Source organism: Macaca nemestrina, chromosome 1, assembly GCF_043159975.1.
Source record: "Macaca nemestrina isolate mMacNem1 chromosome 1, mMacNem.hap1, whole genome shotgun sequence".
In the NCBI taxonomy this organism is placed as follows: domain Eukaryota; kingdom Metazoa; phylum Chordata; class Mammalia; order Primates; family Cercopithecidae; genus Macaca; species Macaca nemestrina.
This window is the reverse complement of record NC_092125.1, coordinates 112,722,305-112,740,839: the sequence shown is the minus strand read 5'-3', so window position 1 is coordinate 112,740,839 and position 18,535 is coordinate 112,722,305. Positions and strand designations below refer to the sequence as shown.

The 18,535-nt window shown below is 38.9% G+C and overlaps 1 protein-coding gene across 29 annotated transcripts in view; it reads left to right on the top strand.

The window, feature by feature from the left end:
- Positions 1-18,535, top strand: part of LOC105479022 (myomegalin) — a 220,063-nt gene that overhangs the window by 168,483 nt on the left and 33,045 nt on the right. For 26 of the 29 annotated variants that reach the window (XM_071069792.1, XM_071069790.1, XM_071069844.1 and 23 more), the window contains 2 exons: positions 9,630-9,718; positions 15,695-15,927. In XM_071069792.1, coding sequence (XP_070925893.1) covers positions 9,630-9,718; positions 15,695-15,927 — 322 coding nt within the window. Of the gene's footprint in view, positions 1-9,629; positions 9,719-10,004; positions 11,640-15,694; positions 15,928-18,535 lie in introns of those variants that run through there. The other 3 variants (XM_011736788.2, XM_071069882.1, XM_011736787.3) reach the window with 1 other exon arrangement.

Below are 18,535 nucleotides of genomic sequence, written 5' to 3'. Positions count from 1 at the left end.
GTAAACTTTTATCTCCAATACTGTCTCAGAGTTGACTGTTGTACATGAGTGAAATTAGATTAGGTACAGATTAAATTCTATTTAAAATTTGTTCTTTATTGATTCCTTTAGATTTCTTTAAACCAAGGTCATGCTGTTTAGTCAGAACATGACTTCTAGAGTGGTCTTCCAGTGTCAGAATGATCTCTGTTTACAAAGATAATTTCAAATGTAGTATCCCTCTTTACATTCAGTGTTTCACCAAATAACTCATTATAGCCAAAGGAGGGTATTGCATCTTCCATTTGTGGCACTAAATAGGGTCCTATATTTTTCACTATTTACTATGTATACATTTCTCCATATAAAAACTAGTAATAGGCTTCAGGCTTTGAAGTGCTTGAATAGTTTAGAAAGAAATGTTACAGATGTATGTTTATAGTTTTAATCATTGTCTCAATGCTTTCTTGTGGCAACATGACAGGTATAAGGAGAGGGGCACTGGAGATTGTATTTCTGATATCTTAACAATCATGAGTGTGAAAAGTAACCAAGATTGCTTTGCAGCTTTGTGGGTTCAACACCATGAGTTTGTTTTTATTTCCTGTGGTTGTAGGTTTCCTAGGTTAGAAGCTGAGGTTTCAGTTACTTTAAATAGGAAATTTGGGAACAGCGATTGAGGCTTTCTAGCACAATAAATGTGACTGGATACCCTTTCTAAACTAAGTGGGGCACAATTTTTTTTCCTTCGGTTTTTTTTTATTTTTTTAACATGACACTTTATTTATTTCACATGTTGACATGGCTTGTATTACACTGTAAATTTAATCTGTTTCTGTAACTTTAGCTGTGTCTATAACAGGTAGAGCATCAGTCAAACTAGAGTGGACAGGGAGAAAATGTTCTACTGGGGAAGCACTCTGGAATCTTCTGATTAAGTAATTTGCAAAAGATTGATAGCCGTAAGCCTTACTCTTAATGGATCTGCCATTTCAGTTTCAATGGCTTTTGAGGATAAAGGAGTCAGTGGAGGAAGGAGATAGGAAGTGTAGGCAGATTCATCCACTTTTCTTAGTCTCCTAATTTTAAGAGACCTTTTCTTGCCCAAAATGTTTTGTAACTTTCCAGAAGTAAAGAGGAAGGTAATGGAGCTGTAGAAATGCCAACCCATCAAAGACTAGTTTGTCATGTTGTTACAACAAGGCATTTAGGGAACATCTCTCCTTAATTTTACTAATAGACCAAGGAAGCTCTCTGAGTCTGCTATTAACATTCAGCTCTGGGTGATTCTTGGTTTCTAATGGCTCATAGTGATTACAGTTTATGTTAATAATCACTTCTACTTCTCTCAACCTCCAGCAAGAGTAGATTGAGAGCAGGATAAATTAAAAGTCTGATCTTAATGTCATAAATATGACTAAAATATGGTACTAACTTTTTCTGGTCTAGATAGCTGGAATGAGGCTTGCAAACAGTGTTACCTGGAGAGAGCTTGCTGGTCTAACAACTTTGGGTGATAATTTGGCATCTGATTAGAGGGCATGAGTCTGATAAATTTTATAATCCACACATAGATCATGCTGTGGTTGGACACATCATTTAATAGTATTTAGCATGATATAATATTCCGTTTTCTCTTCAGGAGCACGGACTCTTTCTCATACTGGATTATTCTACCTTTGACAGTCATTTTTCAACATGACAGTAATTTTAGATAAAGCATCGTGTGCTTATAGAACCTTGTGCTTGAGTAAAAATAATCTTCAAATAAAAATAATGAAGTAAATTTTTCCTTAGGCCATACTTAATTGGAAGCATAGAACTTAAATTGAGAAAAAAAATTCATGTGATAGATTTTGTTTTTCTCACATTTCCTTTTTGAATAATAGCAAATAATGCAGAGTAATGGTTGTAAGAGTTCAGGGTAGATGAAGTCTGTAGGTTTTAGAAGTACAGAGTTGAAAAGAACCTCCAAGAGGACTTATTTAATGAGTGAACTAAATGTCCTTAGACAGATATTGTCCCTAAACTCTTTGCTATTGAAAGTTTATAGTATTGAAAATTTGATGACTATTAGCACCTAGTATAAATCAACATTCATCTGCTGTTCTCTTTTTAGATAGCCAAGTTATAACTTTTTCAAAAAGACATTATTGGACTATGTTAGTAGGTCCGCCTTCTCCTTTAATAGTGCACACTCTTACCTGTCACCCAACCTTCTCCACACCCTCTTCTCTTCATTCAGTTGTGGACAGCAATAATAGTTTCAGTACCTTTGCTTCTTAGAGGAAATACATTTTTCCTTATTTATATTTTTAAAAGATGTTTCTATTACATTATATATAGCAAGAGATCTATTAAGGATCCAGAAAATCTTAATCTGTATAGCATATGTGTTCCTAACCATAAGAATTAGTTTCTTTGAGGGTTCTTGAGTATATTCTGTTTACACAGTTTATACATAAGTAAACTCTGTGGCAGATATACATAAAAAACCTGTCACTTTTATGCTCATTTATCCTCCTAATTCAGTGTCTGGGTCATGAGATATTTGGCTCACAGCTTCAAAAACTTCAAGAAAACTGATTTCAGTTCTCTCTATGTTGATCTTCCAGTTGGATCTGGAGTTTACTGATTGTGGAAAGGAGGAGCAGATCACATTATATTGAAAATTGTCCTTTTCACTGAGAAATAAAGGTTGACTGAGCTACCTAAAGTCACTTTCCTTTGGACTGTAAGCCTTAGAGAGAACAATAATACCTTTGCTTTTCTTGAGGTAGTATTAGAAAACTCTAGTTCCCATTGATAGGATAAACTTGTTTTCCCATTTCAGGATCTTTTTATATAAAACAGTTACAAAATCTTGACATTTGGCATCCCTGAAAAGCTCAAGTGGCCTTTTCAAATAGGGCCTCATGGAGTATTACTGACTTTACAGTCAGTATCCTGCAAAGAAAGGTGACAAACTTCCTGTGAAGTTAGGAAGAAATATTAGTAACCCACACACTTAACAGTCCATTTTCCATTTTACCTTGTAGAAGTTTGTACTAGAGATAGAACAAATGAAATTAGTTTTCTTTTCCAGGTATATCCTGTGAGATACCTGAGAAAATACAGAGTATTTTCTCTCAGTTCTCTCAGGGTTAAATCTCAGTGAGCTTTTCTTTTCTCTTTGGTAGTGTGGAACCATTTGTACCATAGAAAAAATAGCTGGAAATACAGAACTTGAGTATGGCACTACAGTAATAAACAGAAGAAATGAGTCACTAGGATAATATATTGGAGTGATTTCTGTAGGGTAATGATTTCAGTTATAATGTGTTTTAGAATGTGGATTTAAGCCACCTTCTCACCCTCTGTACCAGTAGCTTTGTTAAAACATTTTATTATGATCAAATAACAAGCCTGCTGCTTTTAAGTAATCTAAGTGTTAACAGAAGGTAAGTCTTCAACTTTTCCCTGTTCTCATCTGGGCCAAGATGAATTCTCTAAATAAAAAATAGCATTGTAATTTGCCTCCAACAAAGAATGGGAAATGGAAGGAAACACAAAACACAAAAACTGTGGTCCTGACAGTACTAATTCTACCAGGTTTCAAATAAGAATAATTAAACTTATAAAGGGACATACTGATTATTTTTGTGTTACTCTCCCTTTTTGTTGTTTAAAGTCAAATTCCAGAAGTAAAAATCTTTATCATACTGTTTTCCTCTTACTAAAACTGGAAGAGTAAAATAGAAAGTTCAGCAACGTCAGAAAATGTTGTATTTAAAATAATATGAAGAATAGGGGTTTCAAGTAAATAAACCAAATTGACTTCCTTGTAGGTTTACTTTTAGTATATAACATGAATATGTAGTGCTTCTTTTTACAATAATCAAAGTCATAGCTCCAAGATACTGACCTCTCTCAATCTATAACCTTTGGAGGCATGCGTTTATACCAGCATGTTTTATAAATTATGAGTTTCTGTCTGCGTCCATGAAGTCTTACTAGTTTTCACTTAAAATTTTGTGGGTTGTTGAGAAGAATTAAAGTGATTCATAACTTCACGCTTGAACCTGGGAGGTGGAGGTTGCAGTGAGCCAAGCTCATGCCATTGCACTCCAGCCTGGGCAACAAGAGTGAAACTCCGTCTCAAATAAATAAAGTGGTTCATAACATCAGATGAAGAAGGAGGTGAGTGATATATTAAATGATCAGAAACTTGGCATTACATTGTTTCCAGGACCATTTCCCCCGCAAATTAAGCTGTATATTTTTCATTTCTTCATGGCACTGTGCTGTTAATTTGTGTTAACATTTGTGCTAAAATGCAGTGTAATTTTTATATATAAGTGTTAGAATTTTAGCTATCTTAGTTGAAACACACACAAAAAAATTGTTACTGATCCAATAAAATTATCAAAGGCCAGAAGAAATTATTTGGTTTTATTCTTAAAGTATTTATTTAAAAAAAAAAAAAAAAAAAAAGGAGATAGGGAAAGCTTGTATCTTTTTTGTTTTCCGTATAGGACAATCAGTCTATTGATTATTTACTAAATTCCAAGTTAAAGCAAGGCTCATAGAATGAGTCTTTATTTAACTAAAGGAAGGAAGAAGAAACCCAAATTTTTCTCCTCTCGAAGAAGTAAGACTAAAGAAACACTATTACACTTTCCCCAGAAATGTGACACAGGCTACTTTACCTTAAAAACCGTTGCTTGCTTTCTTTGCTGTAGGAGAAGAGTAGAAAGCATGACAGAGGTTTGAGGAGCCAACTGTGGTGGGTAGTGCTGTCTCTAAACATTCCTAGAAAAGCCTGTTTCTCGTGTTCTTTGAAGAAAAAAAGAGACCATGAGCAGGAAGAATTTCTTGCATTACAGAATTATGGCATCACAGAATAGGTGCAGTGGTTGTATCTCCTGGTCTGCCCAGGAGTCCTAATTTACATGTGCCTTGGTTAGCCTAAGTATAGAAAACTGTAGCTATATTGAATAATTACCCTTTTGGAGAAGTAGAAACTCTTTCCAGAATTTTAGTGGGATTTCATACCCCCAAAAGTGTTTTAGATTATGATTTGACCTTTTCAAGTCACTTGAAACAGCTACTTTCTGAAACATATGCGCTGGAAAGCCCTAAGGCTACCTAAGAGATGTTGCAATTTAAAGACAAATATACGCCATAAAGACAGCAGTTTTCTACCACTTCTGTTCCATGATCAGAATCTGTCTAGATAGAGAATTTTATTTCTTAGCAGAAACTATGGAGGACTATATGGAATCATAATAGTTTTCTTATGATCCTGAAGGGGATGTGTGCAGGCGAAATTGTAGTTTGATAGGAGGCCTCTTTTCCTTGATTCTCTCATACAGCACCATAATATTAAAGTCAGCAGTAGTTGGTTCATGACATGAAAATGTGAGCGTTCTTGTAATGAACGCATGGCAGAGCACCTGGCAGTGAAAGTGAGATGGGGCTGAGAGTATCGGACACAAGGGCCCAGTACCAAAGGAAAGAACACTTGGCACTGCCAACTTATTCATGCTTAAAGTTTTAGTTCTTCCGATCACCTTTTAAAATTAATAAAATACGATCTTAGAACATTGCCATGTTCTAAGTAACTATATGGAAAAACACTCTTTTTCTGTTGATCCCATATTAATGGCTTAAAGGAAGATAATAATGACTACAAAGTAGAATTTAGGGGAAATGGTCTTGACTCCACCCAGTTTGGACTCGTTACTAAAGAATTAACATGTCATGAACCAGGTGTGGTGGCATGCACCTGTAGTCACAGTTACTCGGAGGCTGAGGTGGGAGGATCCCTTGAGCCCAGCAGTTCAATACCAGCCTGGGCAACATAATGAGACCTCATCCCTAAAGCAAAATAAAACAAAACCAATAAAAGGTCATGAAGTTTCCCCTAAGGCTTATTTATGCATGTTGGAGTTTTAAGACAGTTATCGTTTAATGATGATTAATCCTTTTTGTAAGGCGCCTGTTCCAAAGAGTTCAACCTACTTTACTGACAACTCCTTAGTTTTTCAATGTCCTGTGAGGCAGAGAGCAAAGAGTGTCATTTCAAGCCTCCTGCTGGGGAAACAAGTATTCAAAAATGAAGAAGTGCAGGTGGAATCCATCAAGATCTTTCAGATAATAACATCAAGTATAAAACTTCCTTCTGCTGATGATATTCAGGTTCTATGGCCTTCAGCTTTCTGAGTCTTCAACTTATAAGCCCATGGACCACTTCAGTTTACTTACAATAACAATAATAATAATATTGTTTAAGGATGATATTTATTGAGTACGCACTGTGTACCAAGCACTGTTCTAAGCACTTCAAAATCAGCAAACCCTTTAAAGTTCACGACAGTATGGAGCGGATAATGGTCTTAACCCTAATTATTAAATGAAGAAACTTAGTTATGGAAAGGTTATGATTTGCCTAAAGTGACATAACTAACGAAAAAAGCACAATTCAAATCTAGACAGTCTATCTCCATAGTTCATGTTATTATTATACCATACCCAATTTAAAAAGTTCTACAGTAGTATGAATTTTTGCCTCAGTGATAAGAATACCTTATATTTGCATAATGCTTACATTTTCTCCCAAGGATTTTATGGTCTTATGTTTTAGAGGCTTATTTTTGTGTACTTTATGGAATTAGATAGCTGATAGAAAATAATTTTCTAAATCTAAATAAGGGACATCTTGGTATCACCTCCATTTTGTGTTGTTCAAAGCCTAGAAACTTCCAAGAACCACAAGTTGAGAACTTTTATTGAAGCCTCAAATAAAAGTTTTTGATAAAATTGCCAGTCTAACATGTAAAGTTTAATCTCGAAGAAGCAAGTTAAATGAAGCGATTCTTAGCTTCCAGAGAATCTAAAGGTAGCAGACTATTTTATATTTTATCAAAAAATAAACAGAAGAGTCATCAATATAAAAGCATAGGTACCTTTAAATTAGAAATTCAAAGTATTCCAAGTTAGTTCTGAAGACAGTGTTTCGTTGTGCTGTAAAAGTTTAGAAAAGGGTATCACTCACAAAAGAGAAGTTCTATCATTAATTTAAAAAATGGAAAATGATAAAAGATGTCTAATGTAAACTTATACATCGGACCTTGTATGAGATAACTTACTCTTTTATTCCAATATTTTCTATAAATTTTTTAGCTTTACCCCTCAAACATGGGAGAAAAATTTCAGCATTTTAATTCAAATTGTTAAAAGGCTGAGCAACCCTTAAACTTGCCGTAATGGAAGAAGACTGCGAGCTAGCTTAAAGAAGAGAAAGAAGGGAAGAAACAAAACCCCTGTGTAGTAGAGAGTTGAGATGAGACGAGCATTTGTTTGTCTCCATCTAATTCCTTATGAAGCCAGAACCATAGCATCCTGCTGTTAAGTGAAATGAGATGGAGCATTATCCTAGAATGCAGACGTGGCACCAGAAAGGCTGCCAAGATAAATGGAGGGCAGAAAGTGTCAGATAAAAACCGTCAAGACCAGTGACAGTCACCCTTTTCAATTCTCGCTTCTGGAACCTGGGAGGAATGGTTCTGGGATGTGGGCCCAGCTTGACTACACAACCCAGCAACAATGGTAGGGGATGAGGATCCTGACCTCATAGAGCTGAGCTTTCTTCAACTACAGGATCCTTCTCCAGCCCCATGTTCAAAAGAGAAACAATGTGAACAGTCTGTTTTCTGTCACTGAGTGAGACAATTCATTTCCTTTGCTGGAAAAACATAAAAGATTGTGATTGCTACTGTTGTACAGGGAAAGATTTTCTAAAGTAAGCATAACATGATATGGGTGTCCTAGGTAAATCCTGGGTTCAGTAAGTTTTTAAAGCAGCAAAAGATTAGGGAATGTGTCCATACACCTCTACTCAGCTAGCATCCTGAGTGAGATGGTTTCTGGGTTGGTTTGAATGAGTAAGTATTGGAAATTCCTCTTGTACACTGTCTGCCACAGACCTCTAAAGATGCTGAGTGGTAGAGGTGGTAGGGGCTTCACTGAACAAGACTTTTCTTTGATCCAAAGTTAACACAAACTTCATGGTGTAGATGAGGAAACCTAAGCTGTTATCACAGCATACTTACTAACTTACTACCTCTTAGCACTTCCATGAGATCAGCCTGGGCCATTGCAAACATGTAGATGTGAACTGCCCCGCTTACCTTACCTGCATTGGGTAGTGAATGCTCATGATTCAAGCAGAGCCTTTCATGCCTGGATGTCTGAACTCAATGGAAGGTTCTTTGGTCTTGGAGGAAGAAGCAAAGATAAAGATCTGATTTGTCACCAGAAGAAAAAGTGAGTGGCTTCTAAGAGTCCAGAGTCTTGACTTACTGACACAGCTCTTGTGAGGGCTAGTTGTGTAACCTTGGACTCACCAACTAATCTCTTTGAGATCCAGGTTAATCAGTGGTCAGAAGTGGAGTTGTAACTGGTTGGTTGCTGAGGCTATGATGAGAACAAGATTTCAAGATTCTCTAAGTTGGGGAGGTTCTATAAGACACAATGAGTGTCACAGTAGATTTTCTTTGATAAATTAGCCATAACAAATTTCTACACTTCCCGAAAAATCAGTAATGTAAAACATAGCTCTTGGTCTTAAAATATATGAACAGTCTTAATTTTAATCAATATAAGGAGGAAGAAACACCCTAGATTTGTGCTGTCCAGGAGGGTAGCCACTAGCTGCATGTAGTCATTTAAATATAAGTTAATTTAAATAAAATTTAAAATTCAGTGATTTGAAATGTGGGCTCTACTACCCACATTTCAAATGCTCAATAGCCATATATGACTGTGTCCACTGTACTGGGCAACACTGGCACAGAACACTGCTGTCATTGCAGAAAGTCCTCTTGGTCAGTGCTGCCTTAGACCTTTGCCCATACCGCAAACTGCAGCTACTTGTACCTTAGAGCAAGGTGTAGATGTTTGGGCCCTAGAGTTCCTGTGTCCATCTTTGGAGAATGAAAGGATGGGTTAAATCGCATGTGGATAAAGCAGTGCAAGAAACCCTTTAGGCAAAGGGTGTCTGCGTAGAATAAGAGTTTGAGAGAGGTGAGGAGGAACGGAGGTTAGAAGAAGAAATTATGGAACAACTGAATCATTTGATGTCTTGAATCTTGACTAGACCTGAACCTTACGAGGACACGGGACCCCCAGAGGGAAGTTCCTCAGAGAGATTGTCACCCTATGCACAAATGATCCCAACAATAGATACCTCTGAGAGAATCAGGGCAGCTCTAATCTCCAGGCACTCAGTGGTGGGAAAGGGTTAGTCATGTTGGATTCATGTTGTGGAAGAGAAAGTTTTTATGTTGCCAGGCAATGGGGAATAATTCAGGCTTTTTTGACATTTGAGTGGGTTAACCAGTGTATCTGACAGTCGGCTCCTTAGAAATGGGTCTGTGCAGGCAAAGTCAGCTTATGTTGTGAGGCTCAGACTTGAGTATGAGTAAGAAAGTGTCTGTGATACAAAAGTTCTATTTTTCTTGCCAGCCCTGCTGGCTAGGGAGAATTTCTTCCCCATGTATATGGAGAAAGGAAGAAATCAGAGGCAGGTGGCAAAAAGTATACTTTAACCTGCTGTCTGGAAGCCATCTGTGAAGGGAATCACTTTTCTTTTCTGGACTTATTTCCAGGTGCAGCTGCAGGGGATGACACGGAAGATGCAAGCACTGAGTTCACTGACAGTATTGAGGAGGAGGCCACACACCATAGTCACCAGCAAGTAAGTCAGTGTCAGGGTCTGGAGCTTCCAGGGTGGATGGCACACAGCCCTTCTGAGGTCTGATGGTCTCCTGCAGCCCTTGTGGACTTAGAGTGAGAAGATTTTTTTTTTATATATAAACCACTTCTCAGTCATCTTCCTGTTCTCCTTGAGCTTCCCGGCTGCCTTTCCAACCCATGTCTTCACTCCATTTTCCTCTCCAATCCACCCTTTGGTTTGTATTGTATCTCTTTCTTCTGCTTCCTGCCCCTTCCTACCCACCTTTGCCTCTATTTATTCTCTGTAGCTATAGCTTCAGAAGAATTTTTACTTGCAAGACAATGGACACATTCCCCTTGGGCTTTTTGTAACTGAAAAGCACCACAGAAGACAGGGAGTCATCAAAGGGCTGCTCGGGGAGGTGGCGGGGTGGAGGACCTGCTTGGGAAGGAACTCCAAGAAGACTGGAATGCTTCCAAAGCAAGGGTCTTTCTCAGTGAAATCTCATTATACAGAGAGAACCTTATGCAACCTGACAAACCACTGAGGTCATGGTGACTCAATGATCAGCAGATGGTTCTTCAACAGCAATCCCCTGTCAAGTCTCAGAACTTGAGGCTGAAACATTGTTTCCACCCACCATCAGTGCAGATGTAACTAGCATGTTACAAGAGTGAATAATCTGGACTTCAGAGATTAAGTCACCAATAGTGATCCCACAAGCACTCACTGGAACTCCTATAATGTCTCCACTTCGTCCGTGCCATTTATTAATCTCATCTCCTAGATGGACTGTGCCTATGATTCTTAAGGAGAAAGTGAATCATTGGTAGGTGTCCCACACAAGCAGCTGGACTGTCCAGTGACAGCTTTCTTGGGGCTTTTAGGAAAACTATACAAGAAATGAGGCTTTCTGGGTCTGCCTGTATGTCTTCTGCATAAGAGAAAGAGGAGACATCGAATCAACCAATAAGAAGAGCCCAAGTGAGCGTCCTCAAATCTTTTGGGATTTGGCACTTGGGGACATGAGTAGTTGTCTGGGATATGTCATGTTCTCAACAGTTTCTTTATAGTAGTTGGATCACCTTCTTGTAGTAGGATCAACCTTCTTGTTGCTATAGCTGTACCCAACCTTCCCTGCTCCCTTGAGTGCTTGCATGAGCTCCACTTTTTCTTTTACTTGAACAGCTTCTCCTGAGTCCTCCTTACTGATGGTTGTGTCTTTAATTATATACATCTCTGTCCCTCCAGACAGATCCCTCTGTCCTCACTCTCTGATTTCATTGAGGATCTTGGGTGAGAGAGAGGGACCTGCGGAATGAACAAATATCTACTCTAAGACAGCTAGATTGGGAGGTTGGCTGGTCACTGATGGTTATAATGACTGTGGGACAGGATTAATTTCAGAATAAATGAACAGGAGACACAGATATGAAGACAGTCAGATTCTGATTGATATGGTCTGAAGTGCTCCTGGTATTGCAAGTCATTTGCTCTGATTCTCAACTGTAGGCAAATTGAGTTGTAAAGTTGCTTCTTCTCCAGCCTTCTTTCCTGTAGCCTAGAATGGAGAATCTGACCAGACCCCATTTTGAGAAGGTCAGTCCACCCTGGAATGAACATTTTACATTAGGGCATTTGTATTTCCCTCACAATACTTGCCACATTACTTGGCATAGGAGACATGCTTAGTGTAATTATGAGTTAACAAGCCTTTGGATCAGGGCTTGACTCATGATAGACAAAGTATGTACTTGCTGGATGGAAGAATCTCTTGGGTAAGCACCATTTTTCTTTCTATCGCCTTTCCTTGAAAATACATCTTCAGCTTTGGGTAGGAGGAATCTTGGGGTGTGAAATCATTGCAAATTTACTTCATCTTTCTGGAGTTTGAGGTTGTGACTCTCCTGCTACCAATTAAATAAAGCTTACTTTGCCGTAACTGTTTTGTGTCCAGATTCTCAAAATTTGTTTGCTTGTTTCCAGGAAAGTGGTCCCTTAAGGTAGATTTTGAGCTTCTCCTTGTTAAGTCCTTGGAAGGTAAACTTTTGCTTGACACCAAGCTCCCTTCCTACTCCAAGCATTCATACACTTTCCCTAACAGACACATCCAACCTTGTCTTTCTTCCAAGGTGAGAATCACCTTTTGGCCAATGCAAGTTGCTTCCTCCTTATGTTTTGGACTCAGCCACCTCAGGAAGCCTCAAGTCTGGCCATGATAGTAATTTTCCCTAGATTATCTCCCACGAAATTCTATTATCAAGCAGATGTAAGATCTATCATAAATACCTATGAAATTGCTGTGAAAGAAACTAGAGTAATCAACCATTGTATTTTTTATGTGAAGTTTTATAATGGAGAAAAAGTTAATCAAGAATAAAGATTCAAGCCCAGGTAGTGTGCATCTATAGTTGCAGCTACTCAGGAGGCTGAAGCAAGAGAATCTCTTGAGCCCAGGAGTTCAGGGCCAGCCCAGGCAACATAATGAGACCCCCACCTCTTAAAGAAAAAAAAATCAAGATTCAAATACAAAGAACAGACGTTAGTAGACAAAGTGTGATAAACTTGAAAAAAGCTATTTTTTAAAAAGTTATTTTTGATTGACAAATCGTACTTGTATACATTTATGGGATATGATATGATTTTATGTATATATATACACACACACATATATATACACACAAACAATATGGAATGATTAAACAAAGCTAATTACGTATTCATCAACTTGCCTACTTATCATTTTTGATGGTGAGACATTGGAAATTTACTCTTATTTTGAAATATACATTTTATTGGCTATAGTCACCCTGCTATGCAATATATCTTAAGACCTACTCTTTTTGTCGATACTTTTGATCAACAGTTCCCTCTACTCTCCCTCCCCACTCCACCAGCCTCTAATAACCACCATTCTACTCTCTGCTTCTATGAGTTCAACTTTATTAGATCCCACATATAGGTGAGCTTATGTGGTATGTGTCTCTGTGTGCCTGGCTTATTTCACTAAGCATAATGACCTTCAGATTCATTCATGTTGTCACAAATGACAGGACCTATCCCCTGACATTTTAAGTTTAAATAGTATTCCGTTGTGTATTATCTGCCACATTTTCTTTACCCGTTTATCTACTGATGGACCTAGGTTGGTTCTACATCTTGACTATTTTGAATAATGCTGTAATGAACATGAGAGTGCAGATACACCTTTAACACATTCATTTCAGTTCCTTTGGATATACACCCAGAAATGGGATTACTGGATCATAGGGTAGATTCTATTTTTAGGTTTTTGAGGAAACTCCATACTGTTTTCCACACCAGCTGTACTAATTTACATACCTATTCACAATGTGTGTGTTCCCTTTTCTCTGCATTATCTCTAACACATCATTCACCTTTCTGATAATGCCACTCTAACAGGTGTGAGATGATATTCATTATGGTTTTAATTTGCATTTCCCTAATGATTAGTGATCCTGAGCATTTGAGAAAAGCTCATTTTTAATGCCTTAATGTTGAGCACTGACTTAACATTGTGACAGATATGAAGCAATAGGGTAAAAACAAAACAGTGTCATTCAAACAGGATATCAGATTTGCACATAGGCCTTTGTGGGGCAAATGGGAACCCAGCGCACAAAAAGTTGAATTATATGGAAGCAATGTCACAAGTGAGTTAGGAAATGTGAAAAAAACCCAAGAGAGATATAATTCAAAATAGACCTAATGGATTCACACTATCATTACAGATACTGGAAGCCCTGGGGTTTCATTTGGGAGAAAGAAATATTTGCTTTCATACATGATCAAAACTAATGAAAAGGCTAGATCATGAGTTACTTTTCAGGCATTTACATTTAAAACTTAGCCAAAGAAAGTCCGCTTTGAGATGGAAATATGAAAATGCAAATTAGCCTGGGGAAAAATCAGATCCCTAGGCAATGTTTGATTTTCTCACTTTAAACTGGGAAATTAGATCAGATGTACCTTAAGGTTTTTCTGGTGTTAACATTCATGGTTCATAATTTTTTCTTTTTAAAGAAAATAGGTATATTGAAACCAGTAGAACAAGGTAACATATATCCAGAAGTCACTTTAATAATCAGTAAACTTCATTAAAGTTAGACATTATTTTTAAGCAGAAGGAACCATTAAGGCCTAGAAAAGAAAAATGCTGTGCCAGCACTCAAGACTAATGGCAAAGTACGTTTTAGTTAAGTTACTTGGAAAGAGTTTATATAGAATGGCAACATCACATAGTTTAAATGAGGGATGGGATCATAAGCTTTCAGAAGTGGTTTTATGTGGTGCCCCTTCCCTTATTTTGTCACAAATGCTGGGGGGCACATATGGAGATGGCCACCAGCATGATTAAGCCTGCCAGCAGAGTCTTAGAGACAGACATTCCCGGGAGCCTGCCAAATCTCAGGCTCAGAAAGCCCAAGTAAGACTGGGTGCCTGGGAATTGAGTGGCTTTGTCTAAGGATGTTTCTTCTTTGACCTGGGTGCACAGGTCTTCACAACCTCAACTGCTATGCTACTGAACATCATTGCACGTGCATACTGTGAATCAACCCTGCCGCAAACCTGTGACCTAGATTTGAACATACTTTGTTTTGGGGAATAGCAAAAGTCAGTGGCTTTGTGCCAACCCCGGCAGCTCTGTCAATCATTGATCCATATAAGCTGTTCTCAGCCCTGCTCTGTTCAATGTATTGGTGACCTGAATGGAGATATAAAGCATATAATTAATTCTACAAATCATCCCCAATCAGGGGGCCACTACATGATAAATTCATATCCAGAATGAATTTATAAGTGACAATTACAAGTCACAGTATGTATAGAGATAAAACAAAACAACACGACCCAGCAACAGCTGTGGGGGAGGGGTGGAAAATTCAGAGGTCAAAATTCACCTGAAGTTAAGTAAAGGCTCCAGATGCTGCCACTGAGAAGAAAAAGAAGCCAATGTGACATTGGGACATATTTAGATAATATTGGACAGACAGGCAGGAGCTCCTTGTACTAAAGTAATTAGTCATATGCTAAGTAGATTATCATACTCAGATTTTGATTTCTACACTTTTAAGAGCATGGGATAAAGCCCAAAATGAACAAAACAAAGTCTAAAAGTTGACAAATTTGCATTTGAGGAAAAGCCATAAGATCTGCTTTAATTAAAACATTGATGAATAACTTCAAGAGTGTCCTCAAGAAATAGAAAGGTGCTGGGCAATTGTTCCTCCCTCTGTTTCTTCCACATGCTGAGATTTGTAGAGAGAGTTTGTCTGGCAGCATCGGCATAAGGATAATAACCAAAAAGTGAGGTCGGCTGCTTGGCAGGGCGGCTCCACCTGTACCTCCCAGTAGCTGCAGAGTGTGATTCTTCTGCTGCCAATGAAATGGTTGGTGTTGTCTTCCCTGTAGCTCCACCTTATTCTAATTCTGTGACTACGTCTGCTGACTGTTTCCCCAGTGCCCCGAGTCCTCCCTCTCAGCTGTCCTTGAGGGAGTCAGAATTACAGGCAGGGCCTTAGGCTTTGCGCCCTGATACCTTAAGCCGTCATCTCCCGCCATCCAGCACTCAAGTGTTGCAGAGCTGATGAAGCTTCCTGACTTGTGAGAAAACTCGCAGGACTCTGTCTCCTCGGGAAGAGAAGAATCACCGCATTCACACCCTCCAGTCCTGTTTCAACCTTGTTTGTTTGCATTTGTTTTAATTTCTTATGTGCTTTTCTCCCTCACCATCTCTGGATTCTCCTATTCTCCACTCCTCCTGCTCCACTCCTCCATTCCTCCTGCTCATTTAGTGTGTCCTTCCCACCGAAACCAGCCCTTCTGCCTGACTAAGGAGGTTCTGGATAGGGAGTTCATTTTAGATCTGCTTTTTTTGTTTGTTTTTGTTCTCATTGAGAACTGCCTTTGCAATCTCATGTTTCTCTTGGGTCCTCTTTAATGGCCTAACTTCTTCAAACCATGATTTTCTTTTAGCTTGTCAAGGTGGCTTTGGAGAAAAGTCTGGCAACTGTGGAGACCCAGAACCCATCTTTTTCCCCTCCTTCCCCGATGGGAGGAGACAGTAACAAGTGTCTTCAGGAAGAAATACTCCACCTGAGGGCTGAGATCCACCAGCACTTAGAAGAGAAGAGGAAAGCTGAGGAGGAACTGAAGGAGCTAAAGGCTCAAATTGAGGAAGCAGGATTCTCCTCAGTGTCCCACATCAGGTAGGACGTTCTTCCCAGAGAAGGGGACCTTGTGGGTCGTGAAGCACCACAGCCAAGGGCCTTGCCTTGCTGCAGCCAAGGCATCCGTGTGACAGGGGGCTGCTTGGTCCATATCCCAGGCAGAAATGCATTAACATTTCTACAAATTCTTTAGATAAAAGTAAGTAATATTGGCTAATGGTAATCACTTTCTGTTATTCAAATAATCCTGGTCTTAATTCAGTATAACAATGCCCACTATTATTGTGCATCTGCCAGTTATACATATGACAGTCATGGTGGAAAACTCATTGTTACATGACCAGTATTGCTCTTTTTAATTGACTGAAACATATAAGGAATCCCTGCTATCTACTATGTTTCACTGCTGTATAGAGAACCAGAACAGTCCATGAAGGAGGAGGATTTTTTTTTGTTTTTTTTTTTTGAGGCAGAGTCTCGCTGTGTCGCCCAGGCTGGAGTGCAGTGGCGAAATCTTGGCTCACTGCAAGCTCCGCCTCTTGGGTTCGCGCCATTCTCCTGCCTCAGCCTCCCGAGTAGCTGGGACTACAGGCACCCGCCACCACGCCCAGCTAATTTTTTTTTTTTTTTAATATTTTTAGTAGAGATGGGGTTTCACTGTGTTAGCCAGGATGGTCTCAATCTCCTGACCTCGTGATCCCCCTGCCTCGGCCTCCGAAAGTGCTGGGCGTGAGCCACCACGCCTGGCCAGAGGGTTTCTGTCGAGGCCCCTTCGTCTCTGCTGCTTTAGTAATTTTACAAAAATAGCAGATAGCTCATTCATTAGCAGATAGCTCATTCATTGGCCACTCTGTCTTTGATGGCTTTTTGACAAAAGATACTTGGAGAACATGCTGATATTGTAGGGCTGATCCATTTATTCATTCACTCCCAGGACTACAATCATCACTGCCTGTTTGGAGTACAACTGTCCAACTTCTAAATCATGCCCTGTTGTTTCCCTGCATCTTACCTGCCACTTAATCTTCCTCGAATAATGTTAGCACTTTGAAAAGGACCTAGGCATCTAGCCTCATGTCCTTGTTTCACAGCTGAGGAAACTCAGGCCTAGAAAGTTTCAAGTGACTTGCTCAAGGTTGCATAATAGTCTGTGGCTCCCAATTTCTAACATCTAAACCTCGTTTCTATACTATACACTTTGTCAAACAATTTTTTAAAAATTCTTGTGGTTGTTCTAATGCTGATTCTTTTGCTCTGAATTATCATAATAACTTTTTCCTTAAGTTCTACTTAAAGCATATTATGTTGCTTAAATTTTTGTATGTGTAAACTTAATTGAGTTGTCATAGGTAAGAACAGTACATCTCTTTTGATTCTATTGTTGAACCTACAATCAAACCATCTGTAGATATCCCTGTGGATTATTTTCCTTTGTTACTAACCTGAAATTCTGATTTGTTCAACCCTCCACCCAACCTAAAGAATCACTGATACTGTAGAAGGTAGAATCTAATGCATTATTCTTCCTTTCAAGAAGATTTTGTTGAGTTTTTCTTCTACATGTTTGTATTTTAAAACATCACTTTTTTCTAAATGTGAAGTTAGAAATATTAAATATTCTTTTCCGTATACACATGTGCCCACTTTATCCCCCTTCCACATCCCAGTTTTGGTAAAATGCCTATCCCCTTTTTCTTTATTGAGAAACTATCTCATAGATTGTCTTTCTGTATCCTATATACTATTTTCCTCCCAGAAACACACCAGACAAGTTCTGCTCTGGGTTCCAAGACTCCTGGATTCTGAGAAATTCAATCTAGGTGCATAGCCCACTGCTGATCCTTCAAGTTGTGAATTACCCATTTCCTGTGCATCCTGTAGCCCAGGGGTTCTCAGTTTAGCATGCTTAGCCCAGCATGTGGGCTAGGCGTGGTAGCTCATGCCTGTAATCCCAACACTTTGGGAGGCCAAGGTGGGCAGATCACCTGAGGTCAGGAGTTCAAGACCAGCCTGGCTAACATGGTGAAACCCCTTCACTACTAAAAATACAAAAATTAGCTGGGCATGATGGTGTGTGCCTGTAGTCCCAGCTACTCAGGAGGCTGAGGCAGCAGAATTGCTTAAACCCAGGAGGTGGAGGTTGCAGTGAGCCGAGATCTCGCCACTGCACTCCAGCCGGGGTGACAGAGATTTTTAAATTATTATTTATTTATTAAATAAATAATAATTTAAAAATCACCTGTGGAACTTAAGTAAAATGTGGATTCACAGGCCTTAGCTCTACAGCCTTTTTAACCAGTACCTTATGGGATTCTGCTGTTAGTATTTCTCAGGTCTGCAGCTAGTACAGCAGGGATTGGATGACTTCCCTGTTAGACCCTGAGCGATCCATACCGTATATGCAATTTCATTTAAGCATTTAAGCATCTGCTAACTCCACTAGGTAAGTGTTATCATCCTTATTTTATATAAAAGGAAACTGAGGCTCAAAGAAGTTAAGTGAATAGACTTGTTACAGCCATGTTTGCTTCCACTCAACCCTAGTGTGAGTTCGTTGTTGTGGAAAGAATTTATCTGGAATGTCTTGGTGAAAAATAGCTGTTTTGGTCAATTTTATTTCTTCAACAAATACGAATGATTTATGTGG